Source organism: Oreochromis niloticus, linkage group LG17 (genome assembly GCF_001858045.2).
Source record: "Oreochromis niloticus isolate F11D_XX linkage group LG17, O_niloticus_UMD_NMBU, whole genome shotgun sequence".
Lineage (NCBI taxonomy): Eukaryota > Metazoa > Chordata > Actinopteri > Cichliformes > Cichlidae > Oreochromis > Oreochromis niloticus.
The window spans coordinates 24,644,583-24,666,540 of NC_031981.2; the positions used below are offsets into that span (position 1 = coordinate 24,644,583).

General features: G+C 38.5%; 2 protein-coding genes across 13 annotated transcripts in view; both read left to right on the forward strand.

The window, feature by feature from the left end:
• The window catches only part of pde4dip (phosphodiesterase 4D interacting protein), a 90,632-nt gene extending 80,155 nt beyond the window's left edge, over positions 1-10,477 (forward strand). For 8 of the 10 annotated variants that reach the window (XM_019346730.2, XM_013273524.3, XM_025899744.1 and 5 more), the window contains 13 exons: positions 740-1,024; positions 1,844-1,975; positions 2,156-2,275; positions 2,433-2,622; positions 2,803-2,927; positions 4,053-4,169; positions 4,302-4,406; positions 4,851-5,038; positions 5,319-5,450; positions 6,246-6,384; positions 7,680-7,726; positions 7,917-8,040; positions 8,740-10,477. In XM_019346730.2, coding sequence (XP_019202275.1) covers positions 740-1,024; positions 1,844-1,975; positions 2,156-2,275; positions 2,433-2,622; positions 2,803-2,927; positions 4,053-4,169; positions 4,302-4,406; positions 4,851-5,038; positions 5,319-5,450; positions 6,246-6,384; positions 7,680-7,726; positions 7,917-8,040; positions 8,740-8,888 — 1,853 coding nt within the window. In that variant the 3' untranslated portion in view covers positions 8,889-10,477. The remainder of the gene's footprint in view (positions 1-739; positions 1,025-1,843; positions 1,976-2,155; positions 2,276-2,432; positions 2,623-2,802; positions 2,928-4,052; positions 4,170-4,301; positions 4,407-4,850; positions 5,039-5,318; positions 5,451-6,245; positions 6,385-7,679; positions 7,727-7,916; positions 8,041-8,739) is intronic. The other 2 variants (XM_019346727.2, XM_019346728.2) reach the window with 2 other exon arrangements.
• A 2,582-nt stretch (positions 10,478-13,059) lies between these two features.
• mast2 (microtubule associated serine/threonine kinase 2) overlaps positions 13,060-21,958 on the forward strand; it is a 141,450-nt gene continuing 132,551 nt past the window's right edge. For 2 of the 3 annotated variants that reach the window (XM_013273515.3, XM_019346731.2), the window contains exon 1: positions 13,060-13,911. In XM_013273515.3, the coding sequence (XP_013128969.1) occupies positions 13,831-13,911 (81 nt within the window). In that variant the 5' untranslated portion in view covers positions 13,060-13,830. Of the gene's footprint in view, positions 13,912-14,335; positions 14,474-21,958 lie in introns of those variants that run through there. The other variant, XM_019346732.2, reaches the window with a different exon arrangement.

A 21,958-nucleotide genomic window follows, 5' to 3' on the forward strand; every position in this document is an offset into this window, starting at 1 on the left:
GCGATGTCATTGGCCACATTTATGCTTGTGCTGGTGCATTATATGGTAATTAGTGCCCCATAAAATACTGGGGCATGATACCAATGAATGACTTTGTATTGTTTACTTTCTAAAAGATATGTGGGGGATTTGTTAGATCAGCATAGAGGCTGATTTTATGCTCTGATTTGGTTGCAGATCCTGAATTTCTGACATTTTGTGTGTCTTAATAAAGAGCATCACATGATTAGAGCACATAACATGTTGCATTTAGTTGTACTCTACTAATTTCTCGATATTTACCTCTGAATTGTACACTATAATGAAGTTATAAGATGGCTTCTTGTAGTTAAGCAGAGAGGGAGCTGACCAGCTTTAATAATTCATTTCTCCCCAACTGCCTTTGTCTCTTTCTTCTCACTGTCATCCCTTTGCCTTTATCTTTAACACACTGTGCTTTCTTACTCATTAAGCAACTGTTCTGCACTTGATGTTTAATGAAGCCAGAGCCTCCAGCTGGAGAGGGATTTGCTGTGATCTTAAAACACTGATGGGAATTAGAGCTTTCAGAAAGCCCCAACCAGACAGATTTCATTTGGCTGATTAACAAACTTGCTCCCGATGTCAGGAGAAATCCCTTCATCTTGCTCTTGGTCTCTCTAAGACACACACACACGAAAAACAGACCATGTATTTGCACAATATATAAGCTATCCGCTTTTCCTTTAGTTGTTTCATTAAATCTTCTCATCCTCTGCAGGGTTTTCTACTCCTCAAGCCAAACTGCGTCAGGGTTTCCCATTTGTCTACCAGCAGCCCGACTCCTTTGACTTACTGCCTCTCTCCTACCAAGGACTCCAACCTTCTCCTTTCAGCAGTGCTGCTAGCAACAGTAGTCTGGATGCCAGCTTGACAATGAAAGCTGGGGCCAGCCTCCTGGAGAGCAGTGCATTGTGGGATGTGAGCTATGGAAATCGAGCGGTGAGAACTGGGGCTGACCTGTCATCAGGATCCTCAGGGTACCAGTCAGGCAACAGTCACACAGGTAAAGCTTTAATGTGCCTGATGGGTTCTTTGATTTATGGGTGTTTATGTTTAGAAAATTGTTCAGTGTTTTGTATGTACAAGTTCCATACTGACACTAGGGCCTGGGTATGCTTATGTAATATGTTTTTATCAAACTGGTGGAGTAAAATAGTCTAAACTGTATTTCCTTAGCTGGGACATTAAATGCATATTCTTATTCTTATTTTCTTATAGCCTTAAAAGAAATACTAAGAAAAAAACAACAAAAATTGCATAACACTGGGCTGAAATTAGTTTGGAATATTTGTTTGCAAAATGGTCAAAGACGAGATGTTATAGGTTTGTAATAAGTTTAAAAAATTGCAGACTTTTCAAATGAATACTATAAAAGCTCGGCTTCTGAATTATTCTTTCATTTTGCTGATGTATTGGGATCAAAGCCAGAAAAGACATGTAGGTTTTTTGTTTTGTTTTACGAATCAAACATTCAATCCATCAGGCTGTGAATGCACCTTCAGGCAACTTTTGTTGTGGCGCTATAAATAAAATCAAATTGATCTGAAACATATTGAATGTTTTGTGAGCGCTGTGTTGCAAATGAACTGAAATTTTAAATCATGTATAGGAAGTTTTATTTTATTGAACATGGATTAAATATGCAATAACATTTGAAAGGGTTTAGTTAAACACACATCCAGACATGTTTGGAATTAAAATACTCAAAAATCAGTCGCTGTTTTTGACAATAAATGATCTTTTTCTTGCCTTATTAGTTTATTAGGTGAGTGTGGATGGTGATTTCACAACGGACACTCACTCGACACTTTGTCTGCTACAGGTTCAGACCTGATGAAGGAGCACTTGAGGGAAATCAGGAGTCTGAGGCAGAGACTGGAGGACTCCATCCACACCAACGACCGTCTCCGACAACAGCTGGAGGAGAAACTGGCCCGAACCACCACTGAGAAAGGTAACAGAGACAAACAAACACTGTTCGTGTTATCTGCAGGGCTTAAAGTTTTGAAAAGCATTGAATTTAGTTCTAACAAAATATGTTATAGAAATTTTATTGCTTTAAATTGAATTTACAAAGATGGTTTCTTCTGTCATTCACTTATTTTTCACTCCTCTGTCTCCATCTCCTCCAAAGGTGCTCCTACCAATATTTACATCCAGGGACTGGAATCAGTCAACCAGCTTGCCAGTGAGATTAGACTTCTAAAAGAGGAAAATGTTAGTCTACAAAATCAGCTGAAGCAGGTCACCAAAGGTACAGTACAATGGTTACTACCATGTCATAAGCTCAAGAGTCATTATTTATATTATTTATTCAGAATGTAAATGTGATTCTTCTTAAATGTCACTGCCTGAAATCAGACAAAAAAATTCAAAATATCCACTCTGCTCTGTTGTTATGTATCATGCAGAGAGCACTAAGGAGGCAGAGCAGCTGAGGGAGGTGGCGCTCCAGGAGCGTTCCAGGGTGAAGGAGGTGGAGCTAGAGGCTGAGAAGTGGGCAGAGCAAACCAGGAAGCTCCAAACTGAGGCTGAAGCTCAGAGTCAGGAGATTTTACACCTGAAACAAGACAGACTGAGGAACCAGGAAACCATCAACAGGTAGTCTGTTTGTTTCTCTAGCTCTGTGCTTAATTTTTGTCACTGGAATACTTTTTAGACATTTTTAGACATTTTAGTGGGACTATTTTGAAGGAAACACATATCTTAAAGAAACACATATCTTAAAGAAATCGTAGGTAATAAATAACATGATTTCATGCGTTTTATGAAATACCTCAGGCTCCAGCATGAGTTGACTGTTCTCCGGCAGCAGCTTTGTGAGAGCCGCAGTTTGGTCCATTCTCTTCAATGTGAGCTGCAGGTGTATCGCAAAAAGGGGAGAGTCACCACAAATGTGCCCACTGGTAAGAATCAACACACAGTCACCTGTTCAGATCAGTAAGCGGCTTTAACTCGATGTAGTGAAGAAAAGCATCCACCCATCCACCCATCCATCCATCCATCCATCCATCCATCCATTTGTCTTTACTGAATTCAGAGACATTGTGGTGCTGGAGTCTATCATAGCAGTCAAGATGCAAGATACACTACGGACATGTGGCCAGTTTATCGCAGGGCAGGAAAATGAGTAATGCAAAATTTCTCTAAGTATTCTAGAAGTAATATTTTTAATTCTAAACATGGTGCACACACAAAACTGTGCTTAAACAGGCCATAGAAACATGCACGTATCGAAAATTCATCAGTATTTTCCTACATTAATTTTTTTTAATACTTTATAAACCAATTTAAAACTTCCCCAGACCACATGTATACCAGTCTGTCTTATGTTTTAAACTTATGTTGGCAATGATTTTGTTTTCCAGAACAATGTAAAAAAAAAATCATAGAGTTAAATAACAATAAAGAATTTAAATGTAACGTACAACACAAACAATTGAGTGAAAAAGTGTATGTTCAAGCTTTAGCCAATATACCTAAGCCTAAATGCTTAGCATATTAAAGCTGCATTTACTAAAAAGACTTGCATATTTGCTGGATGTCATCAATGGCATTCATTTCTTGTCAGTTTGCTACTTCCCATTGGGCTGGAGGCTCTTCATCTCCTCCACCTGCTTCCTTCTTATATCTTATTTTTCATCTCTGATGAAAAACATTTCACGTTTCATTAATCAGCCAAAAATTTTGCATGCACACTTATTTTGTTTGGATTATTTTACATATATTAATAAATGAACCCCACTGGCATCAATCACTATTTTCCAAGTGGGATTTTTTCTATGAGCTGCCATTCATAAAAGACGGCTGCTGGAATTATGTTTCTGTTTAGGGATGCAGTAATATGAAAACTGGTCCATGTGTGTGAGTTTGTGAACTTAAAAATTTCTTCAGAAAAGTGACACATTAGATGATTTTCACATTGAAGTTACAATGAGGACCTGCTTCTTTTCTTAATCTCTCGCTCCCACACAGAAGACACATTGTCTGCTTTCTTTGTTAATCACCAGTATTTGTGTGTTCTCTAACAGGTCAGGGCAGTGACAGCACAACAGTCGTTGATCCCAAAGAGCTGCACATTCAGCTGGAGCAGCAGCTGAGCAGAGAAGCTGACACGCAGCCTCAAGCCAGGAGGCAGCTCTTCAGCGGTCAGTATATCTGAAGCACCTGGACTGTTTCTGAAAATCCTGACAAATATGGCAGATCACAGCACTAGAATTACAAAAATGTATTAACAAGGAAACTTTAAGGTCAGTACTGATGGGAATCTGTCTCCACAGATAGCGTTCCCTCTCCACCTGTGAGAGACACTGGACTTTTCAGTCCTTCCTCTCCTTTGCATGCTATGCAGAAACACACAGAGGAAACTGGAGCAACTGATCAGGGTGAGATATTTCAAGCAGCACTTGCACTGTGACTATGCAATCCTACCCATAATAATCATAACTTTAAGCATGAAAACATTATTCTGCAAGCTTTGTTCAGGTATCCCTCAGTGTGAATAATTTTACATGAAACCAGAAACTATTAGCAGTTGGCTATGGGGAACACTATGTCTGAGCAAAAAAGGAAATAACAGTAATCATGTATGTTTTGAGTCCACATCCACAAATCCACAATTCTTTCAAATAATAACTCCTTGCCTCATGTCACTGATAATGTGTGGTTATTGCACATCTTCCTGGCTTAAGTTTGAACCTGTACCTTTATGGCATTTAAAGGTTCTTTTTTTTTAAAAAAATGTGGGATTTCTGTACTCTTAAATCAAATAAGTGACATCCATAGAGAGAAGACTGCACTGGACACAGTTCTCTCGTTTTCCTTTTCAGCAGCCTCAACCCTGCATGGACATCACACAGATGGCTGTTTTTATAACTGTCATGGCCGCCATGCAGTTGGCCACATTGATGACTTCAAAGTTCTGCAGCAGCACATCCTCCAGGGAAGTGCGCTCCTCCTTAAGATGGAGACTGCTCTTTATTCTCTGAGCACCTCACAGGAGTTCTCCTTTCATCAGGTAAGAGCTCAAAAACCTTTATATTCAATATAACTTGAGATTCATTTACTAAATTATGGTCCTCATTAAAGTCCAGAGCAGATGAGATAAAAATGATTAGTGCCTTGTAAGAGGGGGTGGTCTCTGGAATGTGCTGTCAGGTCTGTAAATAACTTTTCTCATAACAGAAGCGACACAAACAAGTGCTGCAGCCCTGGCAAAAACCTCTCATACATAAATAGAAATAAATATATTCATAATTAATGCGCATTATATTGACTTCATGCATTTTGTGTTCCAGCTTTCAGACTGGGGTTCTGTTCAGAAGCTGCTGCTGGACACCAAAACTCTGCGGCAGATACTGGATGAGGCTGAGTCGCTGCTTTGCGTGTTCTGGAGAGCAGCTCTGCCTAAATCTGAGGAAGTCCAACAGGTCAGAAAGTATTTCCTGGTGTCACAGAGAAAATCTGATTTGGGATTTTAAAAACGAGAGACCAAAATCACTGTATTACTATTTTTTTCTTGCCACGCATAATTTCTTTTCTCAGCATTAATACATAAGAAGAGAAGTGGAAAAAATGTTTCTTGATAGTCGTATTTACTAAAATTGACTAAAATATTCAGTTTAATGCAAGGCAGTGTGTTACAACAGGACCAGTTTTAACACTGGATGAGGGCATTTGTATCACTGAAAAAACTCAAATAAAAGCAGACTTTGCTGCTATAATATGTAATCAATTAGTGTTTTAAACCTATATAATATATATATATATATCTAATTTGCCACTTTTAGATCAAACTCCCATTAAATTTGAAGTTTATATAACAAAAACATTCTGCTCAAAATCATTTTTTTAAACATCTGTCAGGGCTAAATGATCCTGCTCCTTTTCCTCAGGCTCTCAGAAAGAATCACACCACCCTACACAGAGTAAGTTTCACTAAGTAAGCTTGTTGCTGATAGAAAAACATGAGGGTGATACAGTTGCCCCCTGTGAGGTGAACCCTGTTAGGTGCCTGTGCACATACTTTACTTAGAAGTAAAAGATTTACTAACTTTTCCCCAAAGATTATACGAGCTGGATATGAGTAAATGAACAAAAATGTATCATTTACTGCAACTGCTGCAGCTGCCTTTGTTATTTCAGGTTGTACTTGCATGTTCTGCATGTCAGTGTATGCATCTCCAAGAGCTTAAAGAGCCATCTACCTGTCTTTTGCTATTTAGAATCAGTCTCTGAGGGAGGAGGTCCTTTCTCTCCGTCTGAAGCTCTCAGAGCAAGAACAGGCTCTGAAGGACACAATGGAGAGGGTGAAGAGCTCCAGCGGCACCAAAGATAGCATGGAGCACTTTATAGTCAGCCAATGTGAGTACACATTTCCAAAAAACTCTAATAGCACATATAAAACCATATGTTAAGTGTAGAGAGGCTCTCGTCCCTTAAAGGGAGATTTCTTTTTATTGGCTACACTTGGTATGAACAGATTGTGGGCGGGGCTTCTGTGGTCACAGCTAGAGTTGCATGCCAAAGGGGTATGGCAGATTGTCTGGTACTTATACTTTCTGGTACTTTCTCATTTCTAATAAAGCACTCAAGGTGCTTTTTACTACAAGCCTCGTTCACCGAGTCACACACACATTCATACAAGTTATTGTCAAAATTTTCTTTAGTGCATTTTTTAACAGAGAAAGGGATTTTCAACACAGCATTTCTAAATATACTTGTTTTTTTAATAAAGCATACAAAACTTCTATTTATTCAGCACAAACTATTCCTGTCTAATAACGTCCTTCACCTATGCAGTGCTCAAAGCACTTTACAAAACTTGCCTCATTCACACAAAGACTTTTTTTCTACAAGTTAGGATATTTTGCATGTACGTAGACTGAAGCAGCAAGGGATCGAACAGCCAGCCTTCCTATGGGTAGGTGATGTGGGAATATCATCAGAATGTAAGAAATCATGAAGTAAGAAGCATATGTGAAGATTTTGAAAGAAAACCTCAAGCGGTCGGCAGAAAAACTCGATCTAGGTTGTCACTTTGTCTTCCAGTACGAGTAAGTGAACATTATCGACTGGCCTGCACAAACTCCTGATTTGAATATCACTGAAAACTGTGGGGTGTTGAAGACCAAGGTTAATGGCAAAAGACCATCAAATCTGTAGGAACTTGAGAAATTTGCTCAGATGATGTGTGTGAGACAACAAATGACTGTTATCCAGCAAAAGGGATGCACGATTGACTATTAGCATTGAATAGTTTTGAACTTGCCAAATAATTTGGGTCCTGTGTCCAAAGTAAAATACTGTAAGCATCCATAATAAAATGAAGATGTTTGGAAAAGCTGTGTTTAAAAAATCCTTGCTCTATTTAACAGCACTTGGAAAATACTTTTAAATTGGGGATCAAACCACCAACTTTGTGATTAGTGATGATCTGCTGCACCTCCTGAGCCACAGGTGCCTCATATGGCATGCCTTTCTTGTTCATAGAGTCTGAAATGGAGCGTTTATGAAAAGTCTGAGATTTTGACTCTGAGATTACTTTGTATCGTCAGTAATCATGTGTAATCGTGGTCATGTGTAATGTTTTCGCCGTTGTTACAGTTTGTGTCAGAAAAAGAAATGATAATGATTCTGTATGTTTTTCTTTTTTACAGTGTTGAGAACACGCGATGTCTTGAGAAAAGCCAAGACCAACTTACAGGTCAGTTCACTCGTTACCTCATATTAATCCTGGTTTCGGTATCATTATCCACAATAAGTGTTGTATTCCCATAAGTGAGAACAGCTAAGTGGGTGGATGATGACATCCCTCACACTTTTGGTCATTAGAAAAAGATGTTTGTTTTCTTTACCTTTCCTCCTCTTTCCTGTCTCCTGCTGAGTGTCCTCAGGAGAATGAACTCAGGATTTCTTCCCTGCACCAAGCTCCTTTTCCCATTCCTCCTTCTCCTCCCTCACTGCTCTCCTCCTCTTATTCTTCCTCATCCTCATCCTCACAACTCTGGCCTGGTAAAGGTACAGTCTGGCGTGTTGGGTGGTAAAGCTGCTTGCTTTTCGATTAAGAACCTACAGTATATATCAAAAAATGTTTGCATGTATCCAATAAAGCCACTTCAATACTACATAATCATGCAGCATGTAAGGCTGACTTAGATACTACTAAACAGGTAAACAGCATACTTGTATGTAAAAGACTAAGCAAGCACTAATACGTTGCTTTCCTTCCTAATGTTCGTCTTTCTTGCTAATCATCATTTGGACATAAACGATAACTAGTAACGTCAGTTTGCTTACTAGAAAAGCAAATAGTGCAGTGAGACCATACTAACCAGTTTAAGAATGTGGCCTCTAGTCCTTACCCAGGATTGCTATTTCTTTTGATTCTGTTATCAAGTAATAAGTGCAAAGAAATGCAATGTCTGATAGAGAAAAACCAAAAAATAACATTATTGGACTTTATATGTTGTTACTGTTATACTTAGTTTTATACATACACATTTTTATGACCTAAAATTGATATAAATGTCTAATATCACTGGCTGAGCAATAGGTTGGTCGTGCTCTGCATACGTTTGTTTTAAGGGGACAAAGGGAAACTGGTGTTAACAAAAAGAAATAGTAAAGTTACTTACAAGTGTAACATTTTAAATTATATACAACTTACATTTAACACTCCATAGTAACCTCCTGGATCTCTTGTCAACTGTCTTTCAGGTGAAATCTCAGGCGGACGCTTCTGTGAGCTCAACATGTCTCCTGGTTGGAGTGTCATGAAGCCCCAAACTTCACCCTGTAGCTCTTCCTCCTCTCCTGCCCAGGGATGGACTCACCACCAGCTCCCCCTGCAGGAAGTCTTCCTGTAGCTCAGAGTTCATCATCACTGTCATCTCCGGCTCTGTTATTTTATTAATTGTATCAATGGTATAATTTGTGTGGATGTTTGCAGGACTTTCCTGGAGGGAACTCAAAGGTTTTTCTCAGTTTCTCGGTTTTTCTCAAGTCTCAGTTTGGCTGAAATTTGTTTATGATTCATAGCGTCTGTCTGATGCGGTCTTTTTGCATTATTACTGTTAAACCAAATTTTAATAAGAATGGAACTAAATTTAAAACAGTTTGTAAACTTTTAGATTTATCAGGAAAATAGACAGCAATTTCTGGAGGATGCCCTTGACTCACAGTTTAAAAGTGACAAATCAGGAAGGAGCTTCACCTTTGTTACTTCAGCAGGGATTTTAAAATGCAAAAAATCTGTTTAATGCCAGCAGGAAAAGGGAGAGTTTAAAAGCAAAATCCAAAGTGCTTCCTCTCAGCCTCTGTTGAGGCTCATGTTTGTAGTCAGTGTGTAGAATTACATGCATGTGGTGTGAACATTGTGATAAAACAAAGCCATAATTCCCAGAGGTAGTTATGTTTTAGTTTCGTCCTAATATCCCAATGAAAAAAGAACATAGACCTATCAAAAGACGTGCAGTCGGTCGTGTAGCTGGTAGATGATGTTCTTACTTTCAAGTTACACAGCAGCTTAGTGAAAAAGATACATGTCAGAAAGGATGACAGTTCATTTTTGTAACAAGAAAAAAAAACCCCATTTTTTCTTCTTTGTCATCTTCTTTTTTAAAAAATAAAAAAATTTCTGTTTATTTTTTGGTTTTAGCTAAATTTGTCAGTATCTGTGTGTTTTAATGTTTTGTCACAGCGATATTTAAAAAAATAAACACGTCTCTGGAAGCGTTTCCTTTGGAAGCTGAAGAGGTTTTGTGACACTCAAAGTTTATTTTATTTCATTGGCTCCTCTTGTGTTTATTATTATTATCATTATTATTATTGTTTAGTTTGTTTTCGTGACTTTTTTCTGTTTTGTAGGTCACCTGTTTTGTTTTGTGCATGAACTGTGGCTTTACTGCCCTCTAATACTTCTGGGGTTACTGTGCAATACATAGCTCTGTGTTTCTTTGCTTTTGTTTTTAAGCTCGAGTATTAAAGTGCCATGTCAACTGTTTTAATTCTAAAACTGAACTGATTTAAGCAAATTGTCTGTTAGATGAATGCATGTGACAATCGGTATGAAGCACTTTTATTGGCCCAGGCATTTTTAGCTATCTAAATCACATAAAACAGCACTATACTACAGGAGTGTAGTTAAGAAGCAATAAAATGAACCAAAGTAGACAACTTGCATGTTGTTAAATCGGGTTTAAAAGAGATTAAACAATTTTGGACTGTTTTCCTTAGAGGTCAAAGGTCAAACTTGTTTTTTTTTGTTTGTTTGTTTTTTAGTAGTGTTAGAGTGGTTTTAGGAGCCACCCCTCATATATGTGCATATTAACGGTAGTATGTACATCAGAGAGATGAAATGGTCTTTGGATGAAGGCTATTTGTATTTTTAAGCCTGTTCTCTTTATTAAAATGTTTTGTGGTGAAGATCTTTCCAATAAAAGGGGACAAAAATATCTGTCATGTTTGTAGTTTTCTTAAGTTATACTACATGTTTTTTATTTTGTTCACCTCAAGCACAGCCTAGCAAGTACAGTAAGGGTTTCTTTATACTGTACACTTCATAAACAGTGTTTAATCAGCGCTCAAAAGCTGTTCAAAATAAAAACAAAACAGAATAACAGTAGATTATACATGTGACTTACACAAAATTACGGAATACTTTCAAGTGTCACTAGGTTTTCTGTTTTTAGATCAACAATATAAAATGCTGATTATAAGATCAACAATAAGCAAGGAAAGCTATAAAAGCAGGAAATGCAAATACAAAATAAAAGCAGAGGCATAAAAATTAAAGATTAAAATTTTACTCTTAAATTAAAAAGTGATCATACATGTTAAATTAAAGAAGACATGATGCACAGTAAATATGAGTTGTTTCCTGTTATGTTTTGAAATTTATGAATCATTTTATACTAAAGAGTCAACTGGCCATTTCTTTAGTTACACCGGGTTAGATTCAACAAGGTGCACTCTTTGGACTTTGTTGTCTATACTGACCATAATATGGAGTTGTGGTCAACTGAATGTGCAGCGGACAAATTTGCAGGCCAGCTACACATCCATAATGCAAATATCCAATTCTACTACACCCCAAACGTGTCTTGATGGATTAAAATGCAATGACTTGGCAGGTCATTTGAGGAAAGTGATAGTAAAGTCAGTAAAGTAAAGCACCTTTCAAGACAAAAATCACATATTGCTTCTCAAAATATCAGAGCATTAAAAAAGAAAAAGGGTAAATTATCATGATCTCGTTGTCATATTTAAAAATCAGTTTGAGGTTATTTGAGTGTGTTATCCTTCTGAATGCAGCCATCAGAGGATGGGTACACTATGATCAGAAAGGGATTGATATGGTTAGCAACAATGCTCATTCAGACATTTAGAGTAAATGATGCTTACTTGGTAATAAGGAGCATACACTGTGCCAATTAAATGTCCCCCACATTACACCACCAGTCTAAACTACTGGTACAAATAGGATGGATACTGGCATGCTTTTATTTTGTTTATGCCAGATAAACTAAATGAAAGCATCTGTATGCTGCAGCAGAATTTGAGATCCATCAGCCCAGTCAGTGTTATCCTAATCCGCACAGGAGTGACACCTGGTGCGGTCTTCTGCTGCTGCATGACCTGAACTTCGGAAAGTTGTCTTGACCATGACTGTAGGACTAAATGGATTGAGTTGCTGACGTGTGATGGGCTAATTAGATCTTTGCATTAATGAAACACTGAACAGGTGTACCTGGTGAAATTTAACAGTGAAAGATAGAATAAGGCTACTGTGGGGATAAAAGAAAATCTGACTGCACAAAGTCATATATATGGCACAATTTATCAAATTATTGTCATGTAGTTTAAATACAAGGATCTCAAAGTGACAAGAAAATTCCCTCTTTGGGAAAAAAAAGGGATTTTATTAAACAACACATACGCCTAAAATACACACTAATTATACATATTATTAGATAATAGAATATACGATCGTTTAATATGTAAATGTTATATGCAGCTATATATGAAACTGAATCTGTTTATTTCACTGTCTCATTAAACATACACACAGAAAACACATAGGAAGCAGTTTAGTTGTTAATCAATAGGTGGCAGCAGACAACAACAAACCTCGTGGAATTGTTTCACAGCCCCAACACTACGAGGATGCAAAAGCAAGTCGGTATATATAAAGGAATTAATATAAGGTGTCTGAGTCTGTGAGTGTGCTTTCAAATTTTAGAAAAAAAATAGTTAATTTCTTTCATGTGTCTGCATGGATTTTTTTATAATCGTCATCATCTTTTTTTCAAAATCAAGAAATCGTCTAGCAAGCGGAGGGTGTAGACGAGCTTGAAACCAGAGGTGTGAAGGGGATTAGCATTTCAAAATAAAACCTTTTGCCCTTGCGCAAATTGCGAAAAATGACTGAATATAATGAAATAATAATGCAATACTTACATAATATAACGATATATTGACTTCAGTATATTGCTTTCAGGATAAACAGAAACATATTTTCTTCTTTTGAAACTGCAGTAGAGTACATTTGTCTTCTTTTACCACGACAGTTACCGATATATCACATTGCACTGTCAATGTTCAAATTTCACTCACATCAGGAAAATCCCAAATTATTTTAATTATTATGTAAAAGAGATCAGTGGTTAGTGCCACTGGGATCTTTGATCTCAGTGAGACTAACCTGGTTAAATTAATAAATATAATTTAATAATTATTATTATCGCTTCAAAGTAAGTGAATGTTACTCCCCATCTGGTTTATTTTTCTATTACTACAAAGAGGTCAAAGATTGAACACTCTGGGAGGGACAAAGAGGTTATCACTAATATTTATTTTTAATACTCATTCCATTTTTATTATTTATATATTTATTTATTTAGTAGTTAGTTAGATAGGTAGTTTTCTTTCTTTCTTTTTTACATGTGGATCCCCGTCCTTTCCTGCATTTTTCATATTGAATAAATGATACTTTTATTTTGGTATTAATGGACCGGATGTTGTATTCCTGCTAACCTGACACCCCAGCAGTCGTATCAGAGCCAGGAAACAAGCTGAGCTGTGCCGTGTCGTTGCAGTTCAACAGCGAGGTTAACTCAGTGGTCGCAGAGATCAGCCTTTATGTGAGGATGGGCGAACCCCGAGACATGGTGTATGTCGCCTAAGAAGTCACCAGACAGAGACGGAAGACGTGGAGCTCTGGGGGAATCATCTGGAAGCGTTAAGAGGGAAGGTAGACCTGCCAGGGTGTCACGGTCTTTCTGGGCAGGTAGACGTTATCAGGCAGCCAGACTAGCCGCTCAGCTAGTGTTTCAGCGGCAAGACGCTAGCTTTAATCAGGTTGAATGAACCGTTGCCACAGACGGCACAAAAAAAACGCAGCACGGATACATTTTTTCTAGAAATATAAAGCTATCCCTGTGAAAAGCACATACTGCCTTTTTATTGTTTTCAAGAAGACACCGGTGGCTGCTCGTGCAAGAAGGCTGATTGACAGCTTGTCACAACGGGTTTTCCAGATGTGGAGTCAGCACAAGAAGTGTAGCCGGGCTCTGAGTCGGGAATGGCTGGCCGGAGCAAACTCATAGGTGGAATCGCAAGTCAACAAACTGCAACAGCAAGCCATGCATTTCAGTTTGGCGCTGAGGTGTCCCTGAAAACCACAGCAGCCGACCTGACACGTTGTGCTAGCCAGCTAAGTGAAGTTACCGAGAGGATACTGGAAACTGCACAGGAAAGCGGGTGAAGTGGTGCAATCCGGCGCGCGCGAGGACTGTTTCTACAGTCAGTATGAAGAGGACGGAGAATAAAAACAAAAGGAAGCTCTGCAGTATGGAGCAGCACGACAGTGGAGGAGAAGAGAAAGATGCGGTGAGTAGTAAAAGCCTTTCGATACTCCTTGCTATGTCAGGAGGACGTGTCTCGTGTCCTTGTTCCCTCGTGAGTTCATGAGCCCACAGAAATGGCTGGAAACCACTTAAAGAGCATTGTCCTTTGCTTTCGGTACCTTTATGCAAAACCATTTTTATTAGTAGTTCTGCAGTGTAGACCCTTTTTCCAGAACTGTCCTAATAACTATGGGTTTTGACTTAGATGAGTTAATATATGCCATCATAATTAGTTGGTATTGCTAGTAGTTATAAAACTGGCTGTAAGCATGCAGTCACACAGCAGTGAGGTTGTGTGAAAAATGAAGCAGTCAATATAGAATAAACAAGCAGTTATGATGTCCGTCTGTTTCATCAGCATACTACTAATGAACAGTTAATCCTCTCAGGAAATACACGCTGTCAGTAAAACATGTACAGAGATGCTCTGTCCCTGCAGCTCTACATGTTTGAAAGACCCATTCCCTAATGGAGAAAAGGGACCTAATTCAGGAGCTTCACAGTTTTTGCTCAGTCAGTGTGGATGCTGGCTGTTTCCTACTATGGTAGGTTGTATACATTCTTTGGTTTGTCAGATGAAGGCATGTAATGTGGAGTACTGAAGAAGACTAAAGTGTGCTCTAGCAGCTAATCTGCGCTTTGTCAAAGAGTATGGATTTTGGATTTGTTGTAATTTATCAATAAATAGAAGTAATCCACCACCAACTAACACCAAGTTATCCATAGTGGGCTCATTACTTGGTGTTATTTGGCCTTGTGCTAATCTATTTAGTGCCCAATTTGTTCAACATGTAGTTTAATGCCAGTCTGGGATACCTGGGAAACCTGCAGCTTAAGAAAAAATGCATCAGAACTGGAGGTCAGAGGGGCTTTGAGCTGTGCGACCAAGCTGGTAATTTTATTTCAGGTTTTTTTTTTCAGTTCAGTTATTTGATATAAGTGGTATTGGGGGAGGGTTCATCCCTCCCATAAAGTTATTGATTCTACATATATAAAGTCTGAAAGTCTGTGCATTTGCACATTTAGAGGGTTAAGAGGCTTAAGCACAAAATCAGCGACTCTTTGCCACAAATGTCTACTTTAACCAGTTATTAGCTGTTGGTGGAAAATGCTCTTTAGAAGGGATGCATCAGTATATTGGTTTAAAAACAGGTATAGGCCAGTATTGATGGCTTTCGCAGTACCATATGTCAGAGTATTTTAATAATATTCAACTGGCTAAATGTTCAAAATGTTTTGTGAAGTCCTGAAAGATTTTACAACATTTTCCATAAAGACTTTTTGAAGTAAGAAGTATGAAAAGCATAGCACCGGCTATCAGCCCAGCATATCTGTTATAGTAAATATTGATTTGCACCCACAATTTTACAGTCAGATTTGTTGCATGCCCCCTTTGGTGGTTACTTTACCTCACTAAACCAATAATTAAAATATTTAAGACTTTATTGATATGGGCAAGCCATTACAGAGGACATCATATTTGAGTCCGTAATAACTCATGGTTGCGTGGTAATACTGTACAGTGCAATTCCTGATAGAATTCAGTAAAAATTTATTTTAATGCTGCTAGGAATCGAAATCACTTGCAGCTTGTGTGTTCAGGAGCCGTACTAAGGCAGTTTTATATTTTATTTGTCTTTGTTTGTAAAAGCTATAAACATAGTCCTCTAATAAGAAAACCTCTGTCCAAAGATGAAGTCATTGGTGGAGCTCCAAATGTTTCCCAAAATCAGCCTAAAAGAGGAAATGTCTTCTTTGCAGGCAGTTTAGATTCAGGGGAAGGATTTGGTTTTGGGGAAGTTTGAGGGAGTGAGCTTTATATTTGTATCATGGGAAGAAAGACAGATGTTTTTGTGCTGCCACAGTTTTATTTGTTCTTGTGTGAACCGTAACAAAATGAAGGAACAGACAGGGCGTTTTCATGTTAAGTGACTTATCTGCCTATTTGCTTACATTATGGAATGCTGTGAAACATGTGCTGTATTACTTCATGGTTGGCTGCTCTTATTTTCTTGCAAATATGTATAATTGGGGTTTCTGTAAGATGTGTGACAAAAGCTTACTTCTGACAAAACAAAGAGATGTCCTCAGAGAAAAGCTGCACATTCTAGAGGTCAGAGCTGTGCATGGATTTCTGTTTTTGCTTGATGATGATTTCTACATGTTACATGTTAAAAATAACAGCCAGTTGCCGTCTTGTAAACAAAACCCACACAAATATCTGTTTTTTATGCTTAACGTCCTTACTTTATGAGAAACAGATTATCAGATCATACAGTTGCTCCTGGAGGATCACTCGTCACTGATGTCTTCACTTACACACTGTCCTTTTTACAATAAAACCCCCCACAAAATAACCAACATTTCATACAGTCAGAGGATGGATGTCATTTTCTAACTTCAGCGTGAATTTCAATATGTTGCCAGGGACAGCGGATAAACACATACAAACACCCACTGGAGTGTTGTAATGTGGGACCTGCATACTGACAGTTGGAAGAAGAATGCTTGTTTTAACTGTGGTGACTGCAAACAGTCACCACAGTTAAAACAAACAGGACATTATTACATCATTGAAGATATATAATCTGCAAGGTGTAATCAAACTTCTCCTTTATCCTTTAAACAGATTCAGATTAGGGTTAAATGTAAATGCCATTGAACATTGAATGTAACAAATGGAAAAATGGTAGCTTTCCTTTTTATAATGAATATTTTTGGAACTCCATCTCTTTCCAACATGGTGTGAGTAGTGCTGGGGGAAAAAATGTCAATGGCGGTGATAAATGTAGGCTTTAATATTTGATCAGACAAACAATAATTTGGTCTCAGGCAGTACGTAAGGTTGGTGTAACACTGCTCTTCTGAGAGAGAAAAAATGACAATAACCAGGATGTCCTGATGAGTAAAGCCAAGAAGGAAAATGTATCTGCTGTTCAGGAAGAGATAATACCAAAGAAAGGTCACACATCATCAAAAGTGTGGAAGTGGTCAGTTTTCTATGATTAGACCAAGCACAGATAAAGACAGGTTGCAAGATATAGTGGCGACAGGTCCCAACAAAACCCAGTAACATGACACACTTATTTAAAAAATATCAAAAGTATGCAAAAGAATGTGGATCCTCCAGGGCTTGGAAAGCACGCATGAGCTTCAGCCTCACGTTCTTGATTATTGGTCCTGAGGAAAGGTAGGGTCACAGACCATCTGCTTGAAGTTGGGAGAACACGATTCCATCTGTGACAGACAAACCAGAGAAGCACCTTGGTAAGGTCTTCCTTTGTCTCTCGTCAGCTTCTTCGTAGACATCAAAAACTGGATGTCAACCAATTTTCTCAAACTGAACAATAATAAAACTGAACTTTGGTTGTGGTTCCCAGGTGGCAGCTAGGAAAAGTGGCCAATCTGCACCTCTATCTCACCTTTTCCACAACTTTGGTGTCATCCTGGGCTTCCTCCACTCTCCTTAATTTTTACTACATATTAAATCCATCTCTAAAACTGCCACCTAAACGTGTCCAGGCTCTAGCCAATGCTCTCTGACTCTTCAGCTGAAACCATCATTGATAACTTACAGTAGCCCAGGTGGGAAGTACTTAAGATTTTCCTGCTTGGTCTGTTTATCAAAGCCTTGGACACACTGTAGTATGTTCAGAACTCAGCTGCCAGAGTTCTTACCTAAACACGTCACCCTAACACTTACGTGCTGGAGTTTGGCGATGATGACGGCTAAGCTACCAGTCAACTTCCGTATCTCTTATCGAATCCATCTCCTCATTTACAAATCCCAACATGCTTTTGCTCCTTAGAATTTTTCTGATCTTCTCTTCTAGACCTCATGTTTTCTTCTGCATTCTGCAGATAAAGGCGTAGTCTCCACTTCTAAAGCCAGTCTTTTAGGGAAAGAGGCTTTAGTGCTCCTGCACCATCTCTCTGGAACAGGCTCCATCCCTGGGTATTTTCATCAGACAGTTCAAATGCCACCTGTTCCTGAGGCCTTTGAGCTCTGACTTTTGTGTAAAGCGACCTTGGATTTCTTGAAAGGGTATTTAAATCTGATTTGTTTTTGTTGCAAATAATATTATTATGTTTTAAATTAATTAATAACTTTTTCTCTGCAGCCTAAACATTGCAGCTATATGTTATGGAGTTCATAGATCTCATAGATTGCAGAGAAAACATTTCTTCTTTCTCTGCTAGTTGAAAGAGAGATGAAAGGATAAACTGTAATATCTTCTCACTTAAGACAGACATGTTGTTGCTCCTTGCTGAAGCCCCTGACAGGATCAAGCTAATTAGGGCAGACTTGAGCTAGACTGAAATCTACAGCAGCTTAAATGTGTACTATACAGCAGAGTGTTAATAGGAGTGGCTGGGAACAGGGAGTTTTGTTATTTCACTCACTTCACTTTCACTTCATTTCTAAGCTACAAAATGCACATTGTAGCTCCTTAATTTTTTGTAAACTGTTATCTGTCCATCAGTTTGAAGAAGTTTACTTTTTTCAGGGTTTGAAAACCACTGCACTAAACATCTAGCACTACCAACATTTCTTTTCTATCATATGACCATGTAGCTAATGTTTAGAACATTTCTTCTTCTGAGAGAATAGATTTCTTTCTATAGTGTCCAGCCCCATGCTCACTATAATGTCCATCTATCGGTATTGATAATGCTGAAAGAAGTCAAACCACTTCCAGCCTGATCAACTTCGTCTGTTCCTGGCTCTACATATTGTCAACAGCAGCAGTAGCTGTTAAGATCTCCGGTTCATTAGATGTGCTTAGGGTACTCATTAAATCTCCTCCCCTCCCTTTCACTGATACGGGAGAGTGATTTCCTTCCCAGCCTTTAACCACTTATGGGTTAAGTGCAGCTGAGGAGCCATTGAGCCAGAACGACCTTTGGGACTCCAGCTGATAGTCCTCCCTGCACTGCAGATGCCAGGGGGCAGACTGATAGAGCCCAAATGGCTTATGTGCCATTTTAGAATGCCTAGAAGCGCACTAATGGGAAGCCGCAGATGCAGTAGGATGATTGACATTAATTATAAAGCCCTCATTAACGAGAATTATAGCTGAGATGAGCCCTATCGCTGACTATACAAAAATCCCACGTATTAGTGTGCAGGTTTAGTTACTGTGGTAATCTGCAATGAGTAGGAAGGGGAAATCTCAAAAAGTGACAAAGGACACAAGTCAAAGCATTTGTTTGTTTCCCTTTGTTAATATTCAGTGTATTTGTGGTTATCTGTTTACTGTTCTCAAATTATATTTTGTTAAGTTTTTTCCTTTCGATTAAACTTTGGTCTGTTAAATCCTGAAAATGCCAGCACAACACTCTTACTAGGGAAAATCCATCATCTGCTCCAGCTTAATGTCTTATAATGTTACGCCCACCCCCCCTCACTGAACCTGAGTGATGTTGATTTCACACTGATCTGGATTGCACATTGCTTTGCTGTTTACTAAGAAAGGCCTTAGTGGACGTTCCTAGCGTTTGTCTTTGCTATTTACAACCTCGTTTAAACTTTGCTTTTTCTATCCTGTCCCTGAAAATGGGCACAACTCTGTGCAGTGAACAAAAGCCTGCATTATGCTTGCTGCTGTAGTATTTTCAAATTTGACACAATTTAATATTAAACATTGTTAAAAAGTTTTCTTTGTGAAAGTTGTTCTGTAATGTTTCGTGTTTAGGAAATTTTCAATAGAAGTTTTTAGTATTTGAAAATTTACTAGCATTAAACCCATAAATTTGAACCTATTATGATATAACATTGCTCTTCATTAATATATAACTAACTAACTAACTAAGGAAAACAATGAACACTTACAGTGTTTCTCTAGGCATTTATTTTCCATTTCGAGTTGTTAATAGAAATGAATGTATACTCAAGAGCATCAAGTCACATTAACCTAATTCACAGAAAACGACAAATGGCTGTGCCTCCTGTAGGCACTCATTCATAACAGTCACCTCAATGCACTAGGTAGTATAAGGTGAGCACTCCAGCAGAGAATGTCATGACATTTTTTTAAACCAACTTGGAAACCGACATTTTCTTAAGTGGAGCTATATCAAGTTGAACAAGTAACTTGCTATTCAACTATCATAATTGCCCGAGTTTTGATTTTTTTTAAACTTCTCTATAGTTTTTTTGTGTACAATAATTGCGATCGTGTGTCCATGTAAAAGCAGGCACAGACATAATCATTTGTCATAACTGCCACTTAATTTGACACAATCCATCTGACAGTGAGACAAGTTACAGAGGCAGCTCGAGGGCCACCGCAACAGTGGCCTTGCCAGGGAGCTAGCTAATGGAGAAAAACAGGAGATGGAAAGGGCTTACAACTGGCAGCTTTTGAACTTTCATAGCAGAAGTGTGGAAAAATTATGAATAAGCTGGAGTATTTTTTTCCCCCATATTGTAGATACTAAGTCTGAATGACTCTTGTGATAACACATTGTTGTCCACTGAGGAGGAGAACACACACACACACACACAGGACATCTCATTGACATAATGCTTTCCGCTTAGCCTAACCCTTACCATCAAAGATGAATGCCTAAACCTAACCCTTACCCTAAACCTAACTATAACCTAATTGTAACCCTGACACTAAAACAACATTTTGAGCCTCAAAAATGCCTTGAAACTTGTGGGGACAGGCTTTTTGTCCCCATAAGTAGCATGCCAATTTTTCTGTCCTCACAAAGATGTATAAAAATGTACACACACACATACACACATACATCAAAAAGCTAAAGTATTCTGCAGGATCTCTAAGTGAAAGAAAGAGCAGAACAGGGAAATGCGTGTATGAACTCTACCATCAACCTCCACCATTCTTACTCAGTGAAATGAGGTCAACCAATCAGCAGCCCCAACCCCCACCTCTCGGTGTTTGACAGGTGTTTGTCGCTTGCGTTACTTAAATGAGTTCTTTTCCTCGGAAAACAAGGTTGAAGATCAGTGATTGCAGAGGTGGTGTCTGTTACTCTGGCCTGTTTTTATGTTACAACGATAACAAAAACTGTGTCAGCACACGTTTCATGAGGTCCTTCGCTTGCGTTCAAGTGGGCGTTACAGATTTTACGGCATGCTGTGGTTTAAATCAAACAGTGTGTGTGTGGGCCATCTTGATACATGAATGTTTTTTGGAAATGACTGAGGGTGGCCATCCCTGTCGTGATTGGATGATATTAACCTTTGGGCCTTGGCCAGCAAGGCGATTCCAGAAAAACATCCTGCTTCCTTGCCAGCTAACTATAGGAGCACAAACACAACAATGAGGTCTGAAACAATCATAAAACAAGAAGATTTGACAGACTGTCGAATGATGTAACTGCAATCATTTCGTGCCGAAAGTTACAAAGTTACATTTTATGTTCTGTGTTGTCAGTCGAAGTAAAGACATTTTTTATTATGCCTGTATATGTGTGCCACATTTACTGGAAAGATCTGCAAGATGTAAACTTAAACTTAGGTCAGGTTAGCTAGTAAAACCCCCCCACCCCACCCCCATCATAAACCTCTCCTACTCTGAAGGAGGAGCCACTGGGTTTAGATGATAGTGTACCAAGCACGTAATGGTTGATATTTTTGTTTTAGTGTGTCAGTAAGCATAAATATGTCAGAGGTCTGTCATTCAGAAATGTACCACCAGTTGTCCTCTTGATTTGTAATGTTGTTTACAATAAAAAGGGTAACTGATTTGACAACCTGCAGTTTCCCACAGAACTGTATTTGTCGCTGTAGCATAGGCAGAGGTCAAAAGGAGATATCTCCTCACTGTCTTATATTAATTGAAAAAATTGTTGAATAATATATACATATGGGAAATTAAAAAATGGCATCAATCGGCTGTTTCTCCAGTCTCCAATTCACCTCCCTGAACCAAAAGAGTTGGGAACCTCTGTGAGTCAGAGGCATTATTCAGAGCTGCTCTGTCGGAAAAACTACAAAACGATTACAAGCGTTCATATCAGCATAAATTGGACTAATTACAATCTTTACTGAAATGGCT